At 35.8% G+C, this 23,065-nt stretch overlaps 1 protein-coding gene across 1 annotated transcript in view; it reads left to right on the forward strand.

Moving 5' to 3' along the window:
* The window catches only part of man2a1 (mannosidase, alpha, class 2A, member 1), an 86,889-nt gene that overhangs the window by 2,539 nt on the left and 61,285 nt on the right, over positions 1–23,065 (forward strand). The window contains exons 3-4 of the mRNA XM_039662036.2: positions 3,895–4,039; positions 14,732–14,903. Coding sequence (XP_039517970.2) covers positions 3,895–4,039; positions 14,732–14,903 — 317 coding nt within the window. The remainder of the gene's footprint in view (positions 1–3,894; positions 4,040–14,731; positions 14,904–23,065) is intronic.

Below are 23,065 nucleotides of genomic sequence, written 5' to 3' on the forward strand. Positions count from 1 at the left end.
ACTCATCCTCATGTTGTTCCAAACCCATAAGACTTTCGTTCATTTTTGAAACACAAATGAATTTCATCTTTTTGATGAAATCTGAGAGCTTTCTGTCCATTTGATGCTTCAATAAGTTCATAAAGAAATTGTAAAACTGATCCAAATGACTTGAGGGATTTAGTCCAAATTTTCTGAAGAGACACGATCGCTTTATATGATGAACAGATTGAGGCCCCGTTTACACAAAGGGAAAATGCAGATATTTTCCTGTGGATTGGCCTCTCGTTTACACGAAAACCCCGTTTTTATCACAGAAAACGATTATTTCTAAAAACTCCGGCCAAAGTGGATATTTCTGAAAACACCGGTTATTTGTTGTCGCGTGAACTGGGAGAAACCAGGGAGAAACGGCGTTTTAGGTTCTCTCTTGTCGATTCTGAGGATTTTGATTGGCTTGAATGGCTTTATCCTTCTCCCTTGACTGCCACCAATTGGTTTGGCATAGTTATGATGCCGCTCGATGGCGTATTTATGTGGGTGTGTGAACGATGTTATTTTTGAAAACGGAGAGGGGAAAAATATTCGTTTCGCTAAATACCCGGCTTTGCGTAAACGTGGCCTGAATTTAGGCTTTTATCACATATAAACATTGATCAGCAAACATAAACAGAAGCTCAACCGAACGTGCTTGACACGTTAACAAACCTCTTGCGTAAGCTCAAACTTGCTGTGCAACACATGGGAATGAACCTCATTGGTTCTTGCACATCAAGCGAACACAGCTGTTTTCAACATGAATAACCTAATAAAAACCTGCATTTATGCTATTTGTAAGAATAAATTAAATTATATATTCTTATCAACAATAAGAATAAATGTTTCTTGAGCAGCAAAATAGCATATTACAATAATTTCAGAAGGATTATGCAACACTATCACAGGTATAAATTACATTTTAAAATATATTTAAACAATATTATATATATATATATATATATATTAAAATATAAGAAAACAATTATTCAAAATTTTAATAAAATGTCACAATCTTACTGTTTTTACTGTATTTGTAATCACATAAATGCAGCCTTGATGAGCATAAGTGACTTCTTTCAAAAACATGAAAAAAAATGTTATCATAATGTAACTAGTATACATATTCATAAATTTATAAAAGTTTTCTTAAAAAAAAAAGATGTTACAAATTGCAATAATTTATTATATTTATAGCTGGAAATAAACTAGCTTTTTATAACCGTCCGTAAATCACATTTGCATGGATCATCTGTAATAAAACTACATTTTGATATTAATTCTTCCTCTAAACTAAAACCTCAATATCATCATCTTTTTGTAAGACATAGGTTGCTCAATTATGACAAAAATCGTAATCACAATAATTTTGGTCAATAATGAAATCACGATTATTAATAGGTGATACGATCAAAGTCTCATTTCATGATATGATTAATTTTCGATATCACTACAATTTCTAAAGGATCGATTGGCTATTTAAATCGGCCATCTATTTTTAAATGGCAACTTCTTGTATTTTTTATAAAACAAATTGTTAAAATATTAAATAAAACGGAAGTAAACACTAACCAAATGTAAATTTTTTTTGTACCTCGTTTAATGCCAGATCATTTATTTAGGATCCGAAACGGTTTTCTTTCCCAACTGTTTACATTTTACTTAAGACTTGTTTTAATTACGAGAATACTTCTTATTTCTTATACTTATTCTCGTAATCTCGTAATTGGCATTCTGACAAGTGTAGGCTTACTAGGCGATATGATCACACATATATAACTGTGTAAGTGTGTAAGCACACGGTATAGAAAATATTGTTTATGTGCGTTCTCCTCTGTCTGGGATAAACATAAAGCCGCCTGGGAAACAGTATCTCTTTCGCTGCTTAATGAGCTTTTAATAACACTGTTTAATATCAGGCACGTCCCATAGTTTAGCCGCAGTAGACTGCATTTTACAGCACTCACTTATTCAGCTGATTTGGATGTTTGGCTCAGGGAGGAACAAAAGCGCACCACTAAATTTGGCACTGGCACAATACTCGTATTACCACGATTATCTTGTTTTCATACTATTTGGAAGCCAAAATGGAAATAGAAATGTATCGCACAGCACAATACTGTAATGTACACACTAAAACCGCACTAAGCATAGCATACTGGTTAACTTCTTTGACTGAAAGTTTAAAGGTCCCCTGACATGGTTTTTTTTTTATTATTCTATAATGTTTCCTGGGTTGCCCGTATGATGTTAGTATGTTTTTTAGATCAAAAATAGTCATAATTTAGAAATAAAAGTCATTTTTCCTAGCCTGATTTTAGCCTCTGCTTAGAACGGTCAGTTTGAAGGGGCGTGCCTGCTGTGGAATTCAATATAACTGCCCACTGCTGTGATTGGCTGACATGCTTGCATATGAAATAGCTACATATTACATGTGAAACTCTCTTGAATACGTTTTACTACAGCTATTATACGTTTTTACTATTACAGATATCGAGATTACTAAATCGTGAGAAGTTCCTTTTTTTTCCATTCAAAAAGGAAAACCGACGCTGCCGGCTGCAGATAACGTAACGTTAAACAAACCGAATATCAATAAATCCTGCTAAACACTTTCTTTAAATAAGATTATTTTCATCCTACTCAAAGAAACGATGTGAAGTTGACAATAGTCTGGCTTGACTTACTGATGCATAAACAGTATCGAACGATTTTGAGAGAAAGATTAATTTACCTGTCTCCTAGCCATACAAAACTTTGGGAGTTGAGTCGGCGCATTTCCAGAGAAAATAAAATTAACCCATTGTTCCTTCAGAGGCGTGGATGAAGGAACTAAAAAATACTTTTGTGTTCATTTGTACATCCGAACACTGAGCAACTGCCATGCTTCGCTCGTTTGCAAACCATGATATTTCTCAAAGAAAAAATCAAATCTCAAAGCTAGGAAAAAAAAACCTGCGCCTGCGCGTGTTCGTATGTCTCTGGGCGGGACAACTTTTCCACTATATGACGTATTTAGGGGGAGATTCTAGATCAGCGCGTCTGAGATGCAGACGGATGCAGAGAAGAGAAAAATAGCCAAAGCTCGGTTTACACTTATTGAAAATTCTAGACACGAGGGGACCAAATACAGTGGGGGAACTCATATTAATGTTAAAAAACCTCAGAAAATGAAAATTTCATGTCAGGGGACCTTTAAGGGTGTTCTCAAGTTGTCACATGTGTTGTAATACTACCTTGAAATGTTTTTTATGCACAAAATAGGCCTACTTAATGTATATTTTTTTCATAAACGATGGTTCGGTAAACATGAATAGATCAATGTCAGAGAGACTTGTTTTCCAGAGACCCCACTGGCTGTTCTTTTGAAGGTTGAAAATTGTTACTCTACTACCAGACAAATCTTTGCATACTTTTGCATCTAAGTTTGTCCTTGTTTCCCAATTGCATTGTTTTTTTGTGTTTTATTTTTTAACACGGGGATGTGATGTAATATAAGCATTTACAGGTGCAACAGAAAATATTGTTTTTCTTCCTCTCTCTAAGGAAAAAAATCTCTGCTGAATTTCCTGTTTTTTTGAATTACCAAACACCAGGGTTGTGTGGTGCTTGCCAATTATTTTTAACTGAATTCCTGTCCAAGTCTTTAAGTTTACGTGCAGGAATTGCTTAAAAGAAAATCTTTTTTAGTTGTGTTTCAGAGAATAGTGAGCTGAAATAAACTATGGCCACCATTAGACTTTTAAGCACATTTTAAGGAATGAAATTGTGTAAAATTAAAATAAGATTGCATCCAATGAATATTATGAAGTCAGTCAACAATTGAGTGCATGCCTGTTTCAGTCCAGTAAAATGATGTTCTTTCCTGCTTTATTTCAGATGCTGGATGTTTATGATTTGCTCAGCTTTGATAACCCTGATGGTGGAGTATGGAAGCAAGGCTTTGATATCTCTTATCAGGCTGACGAATGGGACAGTGAGCCATTGCAAGTCTTTGTTGTGCCCCATTCACATAATGACCCTGGTGAGTCAAAGTTTGTTGACCATTGTCTTGTGTTTGTAGTCAATGAGAATCACCATTTATCAAGCAAACAGACATGTTTATCTCAGGTGCTTTGGCCTGATGGTTGTATGTGATGAATATTACAAATATTTGTGGTTATTGGCTGAAATTCGATTGGCTAGTGTGGGTTAAATTCAGGGATGTGCATGTGATGAGGATCTGAATAGTCGAGTATTTACTGTGCATAAACTAGTCAACTATTAAAAACACGTTTGCCTGCCGTATAGGCAATAATATGCACTTTTTGCTGCATTTTCACCCAATTCTCACCACTATTGAATGCATTGAGTGATACTTAGAGCTGGCCAATTAACGGATAATGATACCTATCAGAAAAAAATAATTCCATTTTTAATATTTAGCCTATATCTAAGTGCGTGTCGCATGTTCTATCTGTCTTTGTGTGAATGAGCAGTGTGGTTTTGTCTATATACTCAAGCATGCGTGATGCTCATGGAGTTTCAGCATCTGCCGTCTCACTATATGAGGTCATGAACACAAAAACTAGATTTCTTGAGCTGCTCTGACAGTCACTTTACGAGCATTTCACCATTTCATTTGGAAAAAAAAAACTTGTCAAATACAAAACAAACTCAAAGGTCATAGCTGTAACCCGCCAAAATAAAAGTTTGGTTTAACTTGAAGAAATTATGACAGAAATATTATTTTATTGCATAGTAAAACATACTTCCCAAAGTATTATTATTATTTATGAAAAAAAAATATTTTATATATTAAAATATTTTCATTAATGTTTTAATTTATATAGTCTACAAGTTCTGTTGTGTAGCACCTTATGTGACAAAAAATGCAATGTTGTTCATTTGATTACATTATTAAATGCAATGTGATTAAATAGTTTTATCAATTATTTTCATTAGGTAGAAATTTGATGATGAACATAGAACCCAGAAGAAATAAAAAACATAAAACACATAATTTGCGGTAAAATTGAACAAATTCATGGCTTCCTTAATTAAAAAGTAGCTTGTTCTGTGGAGTTTATCTGTAAACAAACAAGTTATTTTTACATTTATTAGGTGTAATAAACATACAGAATGCATTTCTTTTCTTCATTAATGAAATTAATATTGTGATAAATATTTATAATGAATGACATATAGTGCAACTATTTTTGGCTGAATCGCCGAGACATAGTGGTAGTACTGAGGATTTGAGATTGATGTGTGCTTTCATATACTGTAACGTTTTGATTATTATTAGTGTATTCAGTTCCTGTTAGAGTCATGCAAATAAAGCAGAACAGTATTTCAGATTCAAGCAAAAATTTGAAGCTTGAATTTTTGTTAAAGCACTGAAAGTTAGTGTAAATAAAGCTGCAGTCTGTAACTTTTTTTGTGTTCAAAGTATATATAATTAGCAAATAGGCTACACCATGAGTTCGTTTTCCAAACCATATTTTTCTCTTATCCTGAATCACTACGGTAACACCTATACGGTAACACCTTTTTTTTTGCAAATCATGGAATATGGATTGTAGTATTGTTTAAGTATTTGTATGTATACCAAACCAGATCCAGCACTTTATTGTAATTTTAGTATTTTAGCATAATTGCAATGTACTTGAAGTACATAGAATAGCACTTTATTGTACTGTATATGGAATCTGTCTGAAAACAGTGGTGTCTCTTGTAAAATGTTATTTGAATATTAAGGTGTACTTTAAACTGTGTAGCATCTTACTGAAATTTAAATGTTAGCCTTGTTATCTGTTATTGTGATGACCTGACGGGGGACTGCAGATGGAAAGTAGCCCTGGGGCTAATTCTGGCATATTTACATTGCTGAAAAGCTAAGATGTTCATTAATATGCATTTAAATAAATAAATAAATAAATAAGTGCACTGTGGAGTAGCCCAGTACCCATGTGAGAGGTTTTGCAACGGATAGTTCTAGGAATTTAGTTCTAGGAACTAGCCATCAGGGTGGTTCCCTGAGGAATGTTTTCCTGAAAAGATGGAGATCCAGACCTGTTATTTAGCTAAAACTATTTTAGATTGTTTAAGTCATCTGCAACAGCAAGAAAATGATTTATCAAAACTCAAAAGGTAAATAATATGCTATATTATATATTTTCTAGATCATGAATAGTATATATTTTTACCATTCACGACTCTTACGGTGCTCTCCGCCATTTTGAAAAGTTCAAAGGTTATCTCATCTCGGCAACTTGTCCATCAAAATATTCTACGAGTTCCCCAGTGGAAAATACCACATGAGGGGGTGTTCATGTACATTTTCCACGTCGGCTTTTGGTATTTACCATAATTACCATAGCACATGAACGCAGCATTAATTGTGAGACTTGTTTTTGTAATCAGGCTCTCAAAATTAGATAAAAATTTGGATTTAAGTTTATCGGCCGATATATCGGTTATCGGCTTTCAAATATAAAGAATTATCGGTTATTGGTATCGGCCAAAATTTTCATATCGGTGCATCCCTAATTTTAACAATGTCTTTAATAACTTTTTGAGGCCGGCACATTTCAATTCCTCAAGAAGCCTATGTATGGACTAGTGTTGTCACGGTACCAAAATTTCAGTATTCGGTACCAATACAAGTTAAAATTCACGGTTCTTGGTACCAATTTCGGTACCAAAGCTTAGTTTAAATTTACATATATTTAAGTGTTTATCACGGTTACAAGTATGGAAACTGTACATTTGTATTATAAACACTTTAGAAAAAGATTAGATAAAATGACCTAAAATAAACAATAGTATACACTAACACATTTTTAAAGTTGTTTGTAAAGTTTTAATCCATTATTTATTTAATGCACAATGAATTAAGTGAACAAACATGAACAATCAGGTGTTTGTAATAAATAACATTTTCAAACATTAATTAATGTTGTAAAAATATATTGTTCACTCAATGTGTTGATAACTAAGTAATGTTGATGAATGGTATCTTTGTAGCATTACCATAAAACATGTTTTATTTGACTTGACTGTCCTTTTATTTAATCTAAAACTGCATTCATATTTAATTTAAAAAAGGCTTTTTAAACCTGCTGAGTAATAAAGGCAAGGATACGCCTAGAACTGGCACTGACATTAAATGACAATACTAATACCAGTAGTACTCTGGTGTCGGGTGGATACTACTGTGCTCATGTACTTGTAAAACTACCCTGAAAGCACTTTAGAGGCCGTTTACATGTCGCGTGTGTTTTTCAATTATATTTTTGCGCGTGCTTAGTCTTTCCAAAGCGCTTGCTCTCACGTGGCGTCTGTCGTTGCTATGCAACGCCAACGAGTTTTTATTATGAGCGCGCTTGAATCGCGCCTATATTTGAAATTGCGAATTTGCATGTAATCGGCCTCTTATGGCAACGTGACCTTTCGTTTCAACAAGTGGATTCAGAGAGAGAGAGCCATATCAGCGTTATAAAGAGGACGCAACTGTGCACGTTTCAGACATCGTGTCTAGAACAGAACTGGATTAACCTGGTACTCGGTACCTAGAAAAGCTGGTACCGTAACATTTTTTTTTTTTAGTACCGACTTGGTACCGAAGTACCGAGTTTTTTGACAACACTAGTATGGACTAGTATGCAGGAGTGATCCAGCTCTCAGATTTCATCAAAAATATCTTAATTTGTGTTCCGAAGATAAACTTGGGTCTTACGGGATTGGAACAACATGAGGGTGAGTAAATACTGACAGAATTTTCATTTTTGGGTGAACTAACCCTTTAAGAGGCCCATCTATCACTGATTTCCATGTTCGTAGAGTTTCTGGAGTAAATATAAAGGCTATAATCTGTGTGCTTACACCACAGCTTTTTTTTTTTTAAATGGCAGGTGCTGATGTTTCGTGTGCATTCGGCAAATCAGCAAACACTAACGTCATGGATAGTTCCTATAGTGCTGGTTCAGACCCTACTCTGAAGTATGAGCTAAATCAGTTCCTCCAAATGAAGTTCCTAGAACTAAAATCGGTACTAGTTCCTGCGGTTCCAAACACGCCAAAATCCGGGTACTTCCACCAATAGTTCTACGAACTATGAAAAGGCCTTATAAACAGAGAGAAGTAGTTCCGGCTACAATCTTCTTCTGCAAGAGGCATGCAGTTCTGTGCCAAATTACAGACTGCAGCTTTAAATAGTTTTAACAAATCCTATAGTTTGCTAAATTGTCATTTGTTTTGAGGCGAGAATAGTTTTCCAGGTGGATGAACATCTAGTTTTGTGTAACTGACAAAATTCCTGTGGGTGGAATTTGCTGTGTAAAACTGATTTACACCTCAGTCTCTAGTGGTCTGATCAGACGAGACAGAATGCTGTTTACACCTGGTAGTCTCAAGCCTCAAATCTCTTGTGACCGGTCGGATCAGATTTCAGGTGGAGGGTGGAGGGGTTTCAGGTTTCATCATCACCTTCATACATCACACTGTGATGGTAGTATTAGTGTTTCAAGTACTTTTGTGTCACCGCATGTTGATGTCAGACAAACTCAAGAAGTGTAGTGAAATAAATGCATGTTTTGATCAGGCAGTTACAGCCGGGAAAAGTTTCAAACCTCTCTTCAGCATAGTGAATGATTGACAGACGAGTAGGCTGTCCCTCACTGCAAATGTGATGCGGTCACATGCGCTTCTTACTATCTCGGTGTTACGAAACAAATGGACCCTGTTTGACCACTTGCGATCGGATCAGACAGACATTGATTCCAGGTGCAAACAGGGTCAGAGTCCCTTTCTGGTATCCTTGTGCTTATTGTGAGAAAGTTGCCATGACAACAAAGTTCAAATACTATATCAGTATCACACCACACACAAAAGGTTAAGTCTAATATTACACAGCTATACTTTGTATTTTGTTTATTGGCCTGTTTCCTATTTGTTCATTGTAAGTGCCTCACTAAAAGTAAACTGTGGTGTATGGTGTATTTCCTGTGGTGATGGAAGATAACGCTGTTGATGCTGAACTTAAATTGAACTCTGAATTCAGTATTCCTTTAGACCAGCTAACTGAATAGATTTTCCATTTTAAGGGTTTTTTTCCCAAGGAATTTATTTCCCATAGCTGCGATAAATGAGAATTGATGTACCTTCCTCTTAACAGTTGTCTAACTCAACGCCAATGAGTTAAAGAGCCCCTATCATACCATTTGAAATGTTCCTATTTTTGTTTTAGGAGTTCCCAAAAACAGTTTAACGTGCATGCAAGGATAAAAAACACTTTATTTGTCTTATAATAAGCATTTATTTTTAACTGATTTGCTCAATGACTCTCAAATTTTCGTTCGACGATTCATTTTCCCAAACACCACCTTTGAGTGACGCGAATCTGCGGCGATTGGTCAAATGACCCAGTCAGTTGTTATTGGTAAACCGTAGGCAGAGACTGTCGGCAACGGAATGCCCATAACCAGGATTCTAGCTTGTCAAGTGTTAAAAAATTGTATATAGTGTTTGAACAAATGTGTCAGAAAAAGTGCACTGTCCACACGGTCCCTTACTTGCGTCTCCGTCAAGAGCGAGCTTTCCCAGCGAAACTCACATTGCGGGGGCTTTTGAGGGACAGTGCTTATTATATAGAGCGAAGTCATATTTGGCTAAGTCGTTTAGGAGATAATTGCCATTTTTCAATGAATGTCTGGGGAATATCAAAAACAAAACTAACTTTACCCCACTTAGAAGCTGCGCGTAGTGTACAAAACACACACAACACAATATAACTATATTGTGCATGCTAGAGAAACATAACAGCAAACATTATTAATAATACTTACAGATTGTGATTCGTAGGAGGATGAACCTGATCCATAAACACTGGATACTGAGCCCTCCTTCGGGAACAACCGGCTTGCGAATCCACGTTTGAATTCATTTAGGTTTTTGAATTTTGAATGATTCGTAATTAAAATGATGACAACACAAGGTTCGGGCATTGCAAATATGAACTCTGACCACTGATTCGTCACATGCTCGTCCCTGGACAATGGAAACAAGTGGCTGAACTGTCTTTGCAATGTAGAACGCAGCGTCTTCTCGACATGATGCGATTCAGCTGAAGTATTTGAATGTGTTCTAGACGTCACTTCAAGTCTGCGCGCGCAGTTGTTGGGAGCGGCCAATGACCTCTCTACGTCACGACGTAACAGCTAATGACTCGTTTCAAAAACAATTCATTTCATAGACTCAGAGTCGACTCTCACTGTTGAAAGACAATAACTTTATATACGGTGCACTTTTAGATATAAATCTTTGCAGGATGTTTTCATTCCCTTAGAGCTATAGTCCACACTACATGAACAGTCATTTTCAAAAATCCATGATAGGTGCTCTTTAAAAATAAAATGGCATCCTACAAAAGCAGGAAGTTTATTATTCAACTCTCCCATGAGAATTGCCATGTGTGCAGTTCACATTTTGCATTCAACATGAGGAATGACAAAATAGAAATGATTTTCAGGTACACAGCAGTTCTGTCCAAAAATGAGTGTGCAGTTTCAGCCAGGGAATATTTTCAGCCATTCATTTTTTAAACAGTTTCAAGGCCATTCCTGTTTTTAAGATCTCAGATATTTAATCAAGAAAAAAAAAAACATTTCAGAAATTCAATTAATTTTAATATTTTGTAGAGTATTTTTTTTTATATCTGCTTGGCTTTGATATTATTTTATAGAGCATATTTTGTTAGATATCTGGTTGTTTTAACCAAGAAAAAAACTCATTAAGAGGCTGTAATTCTTCATGATCAGGTGAAGCCTAAGCTCAAATCATGATCATGCTTCATGATTTATTTTGGCAAAATGCTTCGTTATTATTTCTTAAATAAGCAGTGAAGCAGTTTTGAGTAACATAAAGCAATCTGTGCTGGGAGTCATTCTGTCATGTTAAAGAAAACCCATAAAATAGGAAATTAAATCGCAAACCGAACCCCCATAGACCAGATCAGATGTGATATATTACATAAGATGTTCAGGTTGATGGAGCACAACAGAATACTGGGTCACAAGACCTTTCATAGCGAAATGCTGTGTTAAAAATGCATTGCTCATGGCGAAAGATGCTACAGTAAAAAAACAGTATGTTATGCAGCAGTCGAAGAAGCACTTTATCAGAAAAGGTTTTACTAGGCAAACTGTCTCACAGCTAAAACACAGCACAATGTGGGCTGTGCATGCTAATTGAAGATCCCACCACAAACAAACTTTTAAAATGAATAATAAAGTTGTAACTACTCACTCAAGTATAGGGTTGGGTATAGGACTCTGTATTTTTTAAATGGTTCCTGTGCTTAAACTGTTCTTGAAACGGTACTTAAGAAAACTAAACACACTTTGTCAATAAATAATACCCTTTTATTTACAGGGCCAAATTGAATGCAATATTAAAGGAGTAGTTCACTTAAAAAACAAAAACAAACCTTTTGTGGATAATTTACTCACCCCCATGTCATCCAAGATATCCATGTCATTCTTGAACCAAACGGTTTAAGGTCCAAAAGACAGTTTCAGTGCAAACTGCAAACTGTTCAAAGGGCTTTAAACAATTTCAGACGATGAAGAGTGAAACGATTGGTCATTTCAAAAATAAATAACAAAGTTTAAGTTTTATAAGCTCAAATGCTCGCCTTGCTCTGTTCTGTGATGCACGTTCGTGACCTTTTTCGTGTTATTCGGTTCATTCAGCGAACAAAATGAACAAGTTGACTCGGGAAAAGATTCGTTCATTTTTCTTATCATGCCGATCTTATCAAGCTTATTAAACGATCGCTCATTTAAAAAAAAAATAACATCAAAGTTTACGTTTTATAAGCTCATAGTCGCCTTGTTCTGTTCTGTGACGCACGTTCATGACTCTCCTGACTCTCCTGTGCGCAGTGCCTGCATGACTCGCCATAGACATGATTAATGGAGAGAAGTAGCTCCGCCTACAGTGTTCTTCCACAAGACACGTGCAGTTTATTTATTGACGAACGTAGACGTCACGCACATTGCACACTGATGGTGGAACGCACCAGTTGCGAATTCACGAATTAAGGCATATAAAAATGAAAATGTCTCACAGCGTGCCCCTTCCTACGTCTTTTCAGCGGTTAGATGAGAGTAATCGCCCGACTCAGGAAAAGGAAATTATTATAAAATGCAGAAGGTAAGGAGTGTGATATTTCTGATTTTTGTTACAACTATAAACTTTGATAATGAAAAATCTGTATTAGTTTATATTACTCTAATCTTTTAAAATGTAATGCATACATTTGAATGTTTAATGATTTTTAAAAGATAGAAAGATGATGCTGATAGAAAGACGATAATACATAGATAGATACAGTCGATTATGATTCAAATGTAAATAGATTGTATATAATTCAAATGTAAAATGCTTAAAATTACTGTACAAAATCCATGACAATCCTGAAATTTGGCAATGATAATTAATATATTAGAGGTATTGATGCTGCAACCCAGAAAGCATGGCATGCAGAGCATTGATTAATCCCATGGCACGGTAAAGGTGCGACCAACTGAGAAAGTTGGTAGCACCAGTTCAACCACTGGAAAAGTTAGTCTGCAGCCCTGTATTGGCACCGAGTTTCGGTACCCAACCCTACTCAAGCTTGACTAGACTGTTGTTGGGTAACTAGCATCATGAACCTTTTCCAACTATTTCAGGCAAACATTACCAAAGGTAAATAAACATGCAAAAATATGGACCCAAAACATATAAAAAATGTGTTCTTATCTCGTGCAGCCAAATGACAAGTGGTACAGTCGAATTCAAGGAGAATGAGTCTGTGCAAGTTTGAAGTTTTGAGGTACTCTGGGGTTTTAGATGCTTTATTTAACATCAAAACTCACTGAATAAATAGAATACGGTCTCTGAGTGAAATACATGGATGGGCAATACCTTTTTTTTTTCTCTTATTATTATTATTATTTTTTTTTATAAATAGGCCTACAGTCTTAAACACGGTTTAATTACATTGCCAACAAGTTATTGATTTGCATGTAAAACAGGTCGTTTCAGTTAACTGATTTTTGGTGCGCATGTAAACATGCTCATTGTTGGTGTGTTTGGTAACCTGACCTGGGGTGCGTTTCCCGAAAGCATCGTTAGCCAACTATGGTCGCAAGTTCCATCGTTACCAATAGAGTTCAATGGGAATTGCGACCAACTTGCCACCATAGTTGGCTAACGATGCTTTCGGGAAACACACCCCTGTCCGGTTTTCGTTGACATTTCCCTCAGCAACTAGTCAAGTGCCCTCAAGATAAACCATAAACCTGCTTTGTGGGAAAACTGGAAGGTCATGTTGTTTTTCCTGCTTGATGTCATGTGATGGTTTCTGGTAAAGGACGGGTAGCAACTGTCAGTTATGGTCTGTTGCTTATGCCGTTGCCTAAAATAAAGCACTAAAAGATGTTTGGACAGCTGCAAATACATCTCTGTTAGTTAAAGGATTAGTTTTCTCAATAATGTTTGAGTTATAAATCATTCATATTCATATTCATATCATCCAGGTGGATGCTGCACATTGGTGGTGGTTGAGGAGATTCCCCCCTTCTATGTGAAGCGCTTTGAGTGTCCAGAAAAGCGCTATATAAATGTAACGAATTATTATTATTATTATGATGACTGTCATTTCATGTTCCTGTGGGATTAAAATTAAAATATCTGTAAATGTTAGTAAACTGGATGTGTCTGTTTGCAGGATGCAAGGTTGTTTAAATATTTAAAGGTTGTGCGAGTGTTTGTGAAATCTCCTTTTGTTTGCAATTTCGTTTGGTTCCGATTGTGGTGCAGAAATTACACACTTCCCTTTTAAATATTTGCCAGTGTTCATTTAAAACTTAACTTGTATTACTCGTTAATCTGAGCTTGTAAAATCGATCAATTCTGAGGTCATGCTCTACTGTAAAAATATACTGTTACAATAGTTATATTATACATTATATATGACACAAAGATATAAGTTGATCATTTTACATTGTTACAAAAAGTCTATTTCTAATAAATACTGTTCTTTTGAACTTTCAATGTACCAATTCAAATTGATCAAATCCTGAATATTACGCAGCACAACTGTTTCAACATTGATCAAAAATAATAAGAAATTATTATTATTCATTATTATGAAAAACTGTTAATTTAATTTTTATTAATAATTCACAATATTACTGTTTTGACTCTATTTTTGGTAAATAAATGCAGCCTTGACGAGCAACCCCAATCTTTAGGTTTTTTTTTATACCATGAAATATAATCAGTAACATATTCATATACTACGTATGGCATTTTCATGTTACCTCAAATAATACTGTTATGGTACTTGTCCAAAAACATGCTGATACCATGATGCTTTTTTGTTTCACGCCCCAATTTAAATGTAATTTACTTATTTCTTGCATTGAACACAAAAGGAGATATTTTGCAGAATATCCAAGCTGTTATTTTCCATACAATGTAAATGAATGGTGACTTCGGCTGTTCCTGATCTCATTCACTGTCATTTAATAACGCAAACATTCTGCTAAACATTTCATTTTCTGTTCCACAAAAGATAGAATTGGAATGAAATGAGAGTGAATATTGAGTTAAAAACCAATTTAAATATCAAGTCGTTAAAAATCTCAACAAACTCTGTTACAATTTTCCGTGATGTTTTTCTCAGGCTGGTTGAAGACTTTCGATGACTACTATCGAGACCAGACCCAACACATTCTCAACAACATGGTGGTGAAACTACACGAAGACGTTCGTCGAAAAATGATCTGGTCTGAGATCTCATATTTTGCAAAATGGTGGGAAAGCATCGACGAGCAGAAACGAGACGCCGTCAGGAGGTGAGGCTGTTCTCTGTTGTTAATATCCATCCATCCTCATGTGTTTGGTGTAATTTATGGTTTCATTAATCGCAGCGTTCACACACAACACTGGTGTAAGCAAGATGTTGAGGAGTTTCCGAGGACTCCATTGTGCTTTTGGTCCCATTTTAATTAAGCTCAAAGTTTGTGCTTTATTGCCTAGCTCTCAGGTGACTGTTTATGTGCAAAATGAATTTCAGACATTGATACAAACATATTATGTTTTAATGATGATAACGATACCAAACTTAGATTCTAGTATATATTTATGATAAATAACCATTTTCTTCTATGCACATTTTTAAAAAGGTATACAATGTACAGGACCTGTCAAAATTTTGCTCACCATTTATCTGGATTTATTCAATCAGAAATTAAATATTCAGTAATATTGTGATATTACTATAATGATTTAGGAATATTGTGAAATATTATTACAATTTAAAATAATTATTTTCTATTTTAATACATTAAAAAAATGTAATTTATTCCTGTGATGGAAAGCTGAATTTTCAGCATCATTACTCCAGTCTTCAGTGTCACATGATCCTTCAGAAATCATTCTTATATGCTGGTTTGCTGCTCAAGAAACATTTCTTATTATTATAATCAATGTTGAAAACAGTTTTTGGTGTCAACATTTTTGTGGAAACCATGATACCATTAAACGTGTTGTGGTAAGAGGGAAAAAAAGAGGGAAATTAATAGGGCTGGGTATTGAGACAAATTTCACAATTCGATTCGATTTCGATTCACAAGCTTGCAATTCGATTCAATATTGATTATTTTGGATATCAGTTACAATAAATGGCAATTTTTCTCAAGGGAATCGAATCTCTTAACTAATGCGGTAAACTTTGGGAGTCTAGTTGTAGCCTAGTAGGCTTCATTAGCCTAATATGAAGGTAATAATTAACTGTTTTGTAGCTACACAAACACTTAAATTACACTTTTATTTATTTTTATAATAAGAAGATTATATGAAATATAAACATTTAAATGGTGGCTGTCATCAAAACTTTCCAGATTTATTCAAATATGCATTAAATATTGAAGAACATTAAGATCATAATGCATATTTGAATAAATCTGGCAAGTTCATTCATGTTTATTTCGCGCTGTGACTGGTATTATTAAGCCGGAAGACAGATCAGCGCTGCTGCTTCTCTTGAGCTGCGCCAGAGTGATCTCACGCCACAGCGCCAAAACGTTATTTATGTTTTTGAATTTCTAAAGAAAATTGACATAATTTGAAAATTGAGACTGTGTTTCCTAATAATGGTAACAAAGGACAAAGATTATTGCGATATTTTGGATGCATGCAGCCGCGATACAATGCTCCATTCATTCAAATGAAACAGGATGACTAATCGATTCTTGAGATTTAAGAATCGATATCGGTTTGCAAAAATGAGAATCGATTAATATCGAGAAATCGATATTTATTACCCAGCCCTAGAAATTAATACATTTATTCATCAAGGATGCATTAAATCGATCAAAAGTGAATGTAAAGACATTTATAATGTTACAAAAGATTTCTATTTAATAAATGCAAATAAATGCTGAACTTTGAATTGAATTGAACTTTCTATTACTTAAAAAATTCTGAAAAAAGTACCATTTTTACAAAAATGTTAAGCAGCACAACTGTTCTCAATATTGATAAAATAATAATAATAATAATAATAATAATAATTGTTTCTTGAGCACCAAATCAGCATATTCGAATGATTTCTGATGGATCTGAAGTACTAATGCTGAAAATTCAGCTTTGCCATCATAGAAGTAAATCATTTAAAAATATATTCAAATAGAAAATAGTTCTTTCGATTTGAAATGATATTTTCCAGTATTACTGTTTTTACTGTATTTTTTGATGAAATAAATGCAGCCTTGGTGAGCATAAGAGACTTCTTTCAAAGACATTAAAAGGTTGTACTATTTCCAAACTTTGGGTTATAAATTCATGTCAAATATACAGAACTGGTCGTGTTCATTGTTAAACTAGCCTTGGGAAAAGACAAAAATACCATGTGGAATTGTAATAAACAATTCTGCTGTGGGTTTGAATTCCAATTAGAGCATCTTTCAAAACGGCCCGAGGTGAAGGCTGAAGTCAAATGAAAAATCTAACACCAATATTTATTCATTATTGATTTGATGCACAGAAAGAGTTTGAAGCAAGCAAGCTCTATTCTTTTTGAACATTTGGCCCCCCCCATCATTCCCCCTCGTTTATTTCCAAGAAGGCCTTGGCTGACTCCAAATCAAGATTTTTGGCAGGCATGAGCAGGTTTTATTTCATTTTATATCAGCCGAATCAAGGTCTAGCATAATGATTCAATTTCTTTTACTGCCACATACATGGAGGGGTATCTTCAGAATAAATCAAGTTGTCTGTGCTTGAGAGTATGCTCAGGAAAATGGGAACTGCAGATAAGTCCATAAATTCCTATCAATGCTATCAGTCCATAAATTCCTATCAATATATATATTTAATTTGCAGTATTGGGGACAAGACTTTTCAAAGATTTCATATTCTGCTAATCGAAGTGTACTGTATGTCAACATATTTTCAAATTGGTCTAACCTCACCTGAACCTCAATTTCATTCCCTGACAACATTTAACTTGATATAGGAAGCGTTTAGAAAATCATATTCCGTGTTCTAAATTGTGGCTGTAGTCTGAAATTAACCAAATACATCTTAGATGATGGAGAAAGGGTCATAGAAGGGGCAGAGTCAACTTAAAATGATGTTTCTCGTCCATTACTTGGTATGCATTGCATTGTGCACAAAACCAGGGACATGAATGAATAAGTTTCCCCGATAACGTTGTCTCTTAGCGCGCTACGAAGACTTTTAAGGTATAACTTAACTGAAGGTATACCATTTCTAGGTGTGTTCCTCGAACCATGCCTTAGGAAGCACCTTAAGATAAACTTTCCTAGGTGTGACGTTACTGTTGGTGGCAATGGTGCTGAATTTGTTGATATCGATGGCTCGAGAATCAATTATTCTCTCGTGCAGGGGCTGCTACGCTGCGTTTGGTGAGAAAGCGGTGTTCTTTTTAAAAGAAGCACTTCAGAAATAGTGGAAATTGCATTTATTTGGACTCATGGGATATTATAAAAATAAAAAATTACAAATTGCAAACTAAATTAAACCCTGGATATTTTATATAATTTCGGAAAGAGTGCGCGAACGCACAACCTCGTGCTCAAACGTGTCATGAGTCTAACCCACTACAGTAACTGTCTGTTTTCATTGCATTAGAAAGGGCCACTTATATTATCATAATATATTTGCTATAGGTGGTTTGCAGTCACGTGATTGTGTTGACCCGCGGAATGCAGATGGAGGGCAAGGAGTGAAGAGCGCAATGGACGAGATCGAGGAAAATCCGTACTGTACTACTTTAGACGCTATTACAAGAGATATGTTGGACGTGATCCTTACGTTATGAAGAGGACCGATTTTCAACTGAATTGAGAGATTTGCCTGCCATCGAGGCTGTAGATATCAGCAACTAACTCGTCTTACAGACATACTTTGACTTTACAAAGTTCGTAAACTGGTACGTTACACAAACACCCACATAAGTGTATTTAAACACCTGAATAATGTAATTATAAGCCACATAAATAATGTATTAACTCACATTTGACGAAGTAATCACTGCACACACACACAGGCATTTTCCCATTCGGCTCCTCCCGACCGCAGACGTAGGTTTGCAAGGCATTTTTCCCCGTGTTTATCTGTCAATTTCTTGTATTTTCCCCCCTTATGAACAACATATTTTGGCACACGATAAAAACTCCTCGTGGTTTGATCGATTTGAGCAACCATAAACGACGCAAAACATAGGCATTTTGAGTGTGTTATAGTGCTTCCTAAATATAGAAAATCACTTCCTGCCCTCCTTCTGCATTTCGCGCCATGGCAACGCATGTGGCGTGACGTCACGTGAAAACAAGCTATTCCTTTATTTACTCCACAACCAGGGTTGATTGCCCAGCAGCTGCATCACATTATTGGTGTAAATAAAAAAATGTTTATGATCAGATGATCTACTCAATAAAAACGCAACACGCGAAACATTTAATCAATAGCTATGGCTGAGAAAAAAGAAAGAAATTGGAGAGCCCCCAGCTTTAATCCAACTGAAATGGACATCCTTTTAGACGAGGTGGCACTCCTTAAGTTTCAAGTTTTCAGACAACTGTGTCCAACAAAATGAAAAAAGATACCTGGGAATGCATTGCCATGAAAATGGACGGCGCCATCTTTGATTTAGCACAACTATTTGCTGTATCGCTGCCATAGTTTGACCAAATTCCCCACCACAGTCATTCTCATTAAATAGACGAATAAGCCTTTACTTTCGAATGGTTTGCCAGCTGATGTACCTTTGGATAATATATTTAAAAAGCTAACAACAATCAGTGTGATGTCAATTTTATTATTTGCTTGAAAACACTTAAATTAGCCTAATTGAACACTGCGTGTATTAAATTTAAAATAATATCCGTACAGACTAAGATGTAAAGAAGCTTTTTGCTGTGGTGCCCACTAGCGGAGTGAACTGCCAACAGTGATAAGGTATAGTTAAGAAGAGTGCTCCAGACAAACCTTCTGAAGGTATACTTAACTAAGAACGTTTCGGGAAACACGTATTAACGATAAGGTACAGCTTAAAAAAATTTACTGCTGCCCTGTGGATTTTTCTCTTGGCCAGTGATTGATTCGAGAATAACAGACCATTTTTCAAGGTAATATTGAAACTTTCTTTCACGTGCTGAGCTTGTGCTCTTGGTTTTGCCTGCGCCGCTCTTATTACTGTCCTCCAGAGGGCCACGCTATACGATTCACAGCTGAAATATTCAGCATTACAGAGAAAAGCTGCTGACTAGCAATCAGGCCTGGAGAAGTCTACTTCTAATAAGGGATGCCATTACCCTAGGTGTCTGCTCTCTGTTCAAGAAAATAATTAGTTTTGCAGCGGGAAAGCTCAATAAATCTGAAAATATATAAAAAATGTTGGTTACTGTGTGTAATGCTGCATATGTGAAGGAAAGTGCTTTGTAGTGAAAGCCCTGAAGAAATGCTGTCGATGATGTTGCAGTGGTGAAACATTTTCAGCTCCTTTGTACTCTTCAAAGTTTTAAACACACTCAAAATGGATCTGGTATACTTTACTTTCCTGGTGTTATAGCGCATGTTATTCGAAAGTAAAGAAATATATATATCTTCATAGTCTTTCATCAAATCGTAATAACGTTCTAAATGGGATGTCTTCATCTGATTCTTCCACACTTGAATCAGAGGTTCTTAACTGGTTTTCCTTCGGGACCCAGCTTTTCCTTTGGACATGAAGTGGCAACTCAAAGATAAAAAAAATCAAACTGATAGTCTTAATTTTCCCCAATTACAGGAAATTGCAAAAGAAGATCCTAGAACGTTCACTTTCTAAAGAAGACATCTTAAAGGCCATCAAGTCCTTTCCGTCCGGCTAAGCACCAGGTCTAGATGGCTTTGGATGTGAATTTATGGTCCCACTTTATATTAAGTGGCTTTAAGTACTGTGTACTTACATTGAAAAATAAGTACAATGTATTTATTGTGCTCATGTTGTATTGTAAAACACTTTTGCTGCTATTGAGGTGTGATATGGGTAAGAGTAGGGAAAGGTGTGGTGGTATGGGTAGGTTTAAGTATAAGTGATGGGTCAGCTGTGTAATTACAGATGTAATTACATAAATTAGTCACAGCTGTGATTACATGCTGGTATTTTTTAAATATAAGTACAATGTAAAAACATGTATGTACACAATAAGTCCATTGTATCAAATTATTTGTTTCTATGTAAGTACATAGTACTTAAAGCCACTTAATATATAGTGGAACCGAATTTATTTTATTTTTTAATCTCTTTAAAACTAGCGCCTTACTTATTGAGAATGATCAATGACTCATACAACAATGGCAGACTCCCCAATGCTAGCCTGACTTCGTCATACTCGCATTCTAGTCAGAATTTTTGAGTCTCATACTGCTCCATAGGGCTTTGATTATGAGACGTGTTGGATAGACAACCCAATCCACTCAATTGGATAGACCTAAAACCAATCAGAGCAATGCAGTAAGTGTTTTTTTTATGAGCTATGCAAAGTTGTCAACAGAACTCAACTACATGCATGCTGTAAGTAATAAAATATTGAGTGTTGCTTCTTTTGCTTGGTCCTCCATGAGTGCGACCAAAGGAGAAACCACAACGACCACATCCCATCTTCTTAGCGACCATCGGAGCCAGCTGATAAAATAAACTTTTGCCGAATCATGTTGGGAGACGGCAAACACATCTTTCCGATCGACAAATGCTTTCAATGCAGTTCTCTGTTCGTATTTTAAAAGTAATGCTGCAGTCATCTTTGAGGGAAACCAGTTCAACCCAATGAATAGAGTGCCCATTCAAACCAGTTCAACCCAGACAATTTGATTGGCCAGACTAATTCTGAACCGATCAAAATTACTCCTCAATGGATCGAGTCCAAAAACCGAACTTCCCGACCCAAAAAATATGGGCGGGGTTCAGGCTGGCATCCAGGCCACCCCAATTCTTTATATGAGGCCAATATTTGTGTTCTATTAAAGAAAGGATAAAAACGACACTGACCCGGCCAATTGACCGTTCGCAAAAGCCACGCCCCCTAGTTATTGTTACTACGCCCGTCAAACAAATGGTCAAACACAACCAGCGCGACAGATTGCCATGACGGGAAGAGGTATACCCATGCGTGTTAGTGACCTTTTTTGGAGCAATATCTCCACGATATCCTCCAGATCGAGGCACAAGGGGTTACAGTATGCAGTGGAGGGACATAGTCAAAATATAAAAATGCACAATGAAGGAGACATGACTACTATCGAGGCTAATGCTTACCGGTCTCAAGCGAAATCTGAGAAACCCCATGACCTGTAACTCAAATGCAACCAGCACAGCCTTGAAGAAGATTTTATAAGGTGGTTCAGTGGCTAATTGTTTGGAGTTAGAAATATATAACTCGCGCTGCATATTTAGTAATTTTGCCTCAGATACAGGATTATACATTGGCTTTAACAAGCAGGTTGTTCATTACCACGGCAACTGCTTGCGTGTCATGATAAATGCGATTTTCATGTTTGATCTGCTTTCTCCATGTTTTTTGACTAATCTCAGTGTCTCAATCTCACGGTCAAAAGGTCAATTATAGACCTATATCGCTTCTTAACGTGGACTTGGAAAACATATCTCAACATTAGTACACCCAGACTGAACTGGGTTTATACCAGGTGATCCTTTTTTAATGTTTTTCAAAAGGATTTTTGTTAAGAAAGCCTCAGGAGCAATCATTTCACTAGATGCCCAAAAGGCGTTTGATCAAATAGAGTGGCCATTCATGCTAAAAGCGCTTGAGCACTTGGGGGTTGGGAGTCGTTTTATCAAAGGGATAACAATTCTATATGTATGTCCTCGTTCATCCATTCTGACAATCTCTAACAAATCTAACCCCTTTGAGTTGTGTCGAGGAGTTAGGCAAGGAGATCTTCTTTCTCCTCTTTTTTTTGATATTGCATTGGAACCGCTAGAAGTAGGGATCAGAAGTCCACATGTACATGCAAGATTGAAAGTGAGGAAGCTTTTGTTAGTCTACATGCTGATGATCTTTTAATATATCTTTCTGATCCAGCCAAATCAGTTCCCCATTTACTTGATTATAATAATGCCTTTGGTAAAATCTCCGGGTATACTATTAAAAGGTTAGTTCACCCAAAAATGAAAATTAAGTCATTAATTACTCACCCCCATGCTGTACCATCCCCATAAGAGCTTTGTTCATCTTCAGAACACAAATGAAGATATGTTTGATTAAATTTGAGAGCTGGGTCACTACCACATAGGCACCCTAAGGGATTGAAACTTGACGGCCCAGAAAGTCATTGAAGAAAATGTTTAAATATTCCATGTGACTACAGTGGCTCAACTATGAGTTTATCAAGTGACTAGAATACTTTTTGTGCGAAAAAAACAACAAAAATAACAACTTTAATAACAACTATACATTTTCTTCCTTCTGGGCCTGAGAAGAGAGTT

This window comes from Pimephales promelas, chromosome 4 (genome assembly GCF_988280905.1).
Source record: "Pimephales promelas chromosome 4, fPimPro1.hap1.1, whole genome shotgun sequence".
NCBI lineage: Eukaryota > Metazoa > Chordata > Actinopteri > Cypriniformes > Leuciscidae > Pimephales > Pimephales promelas.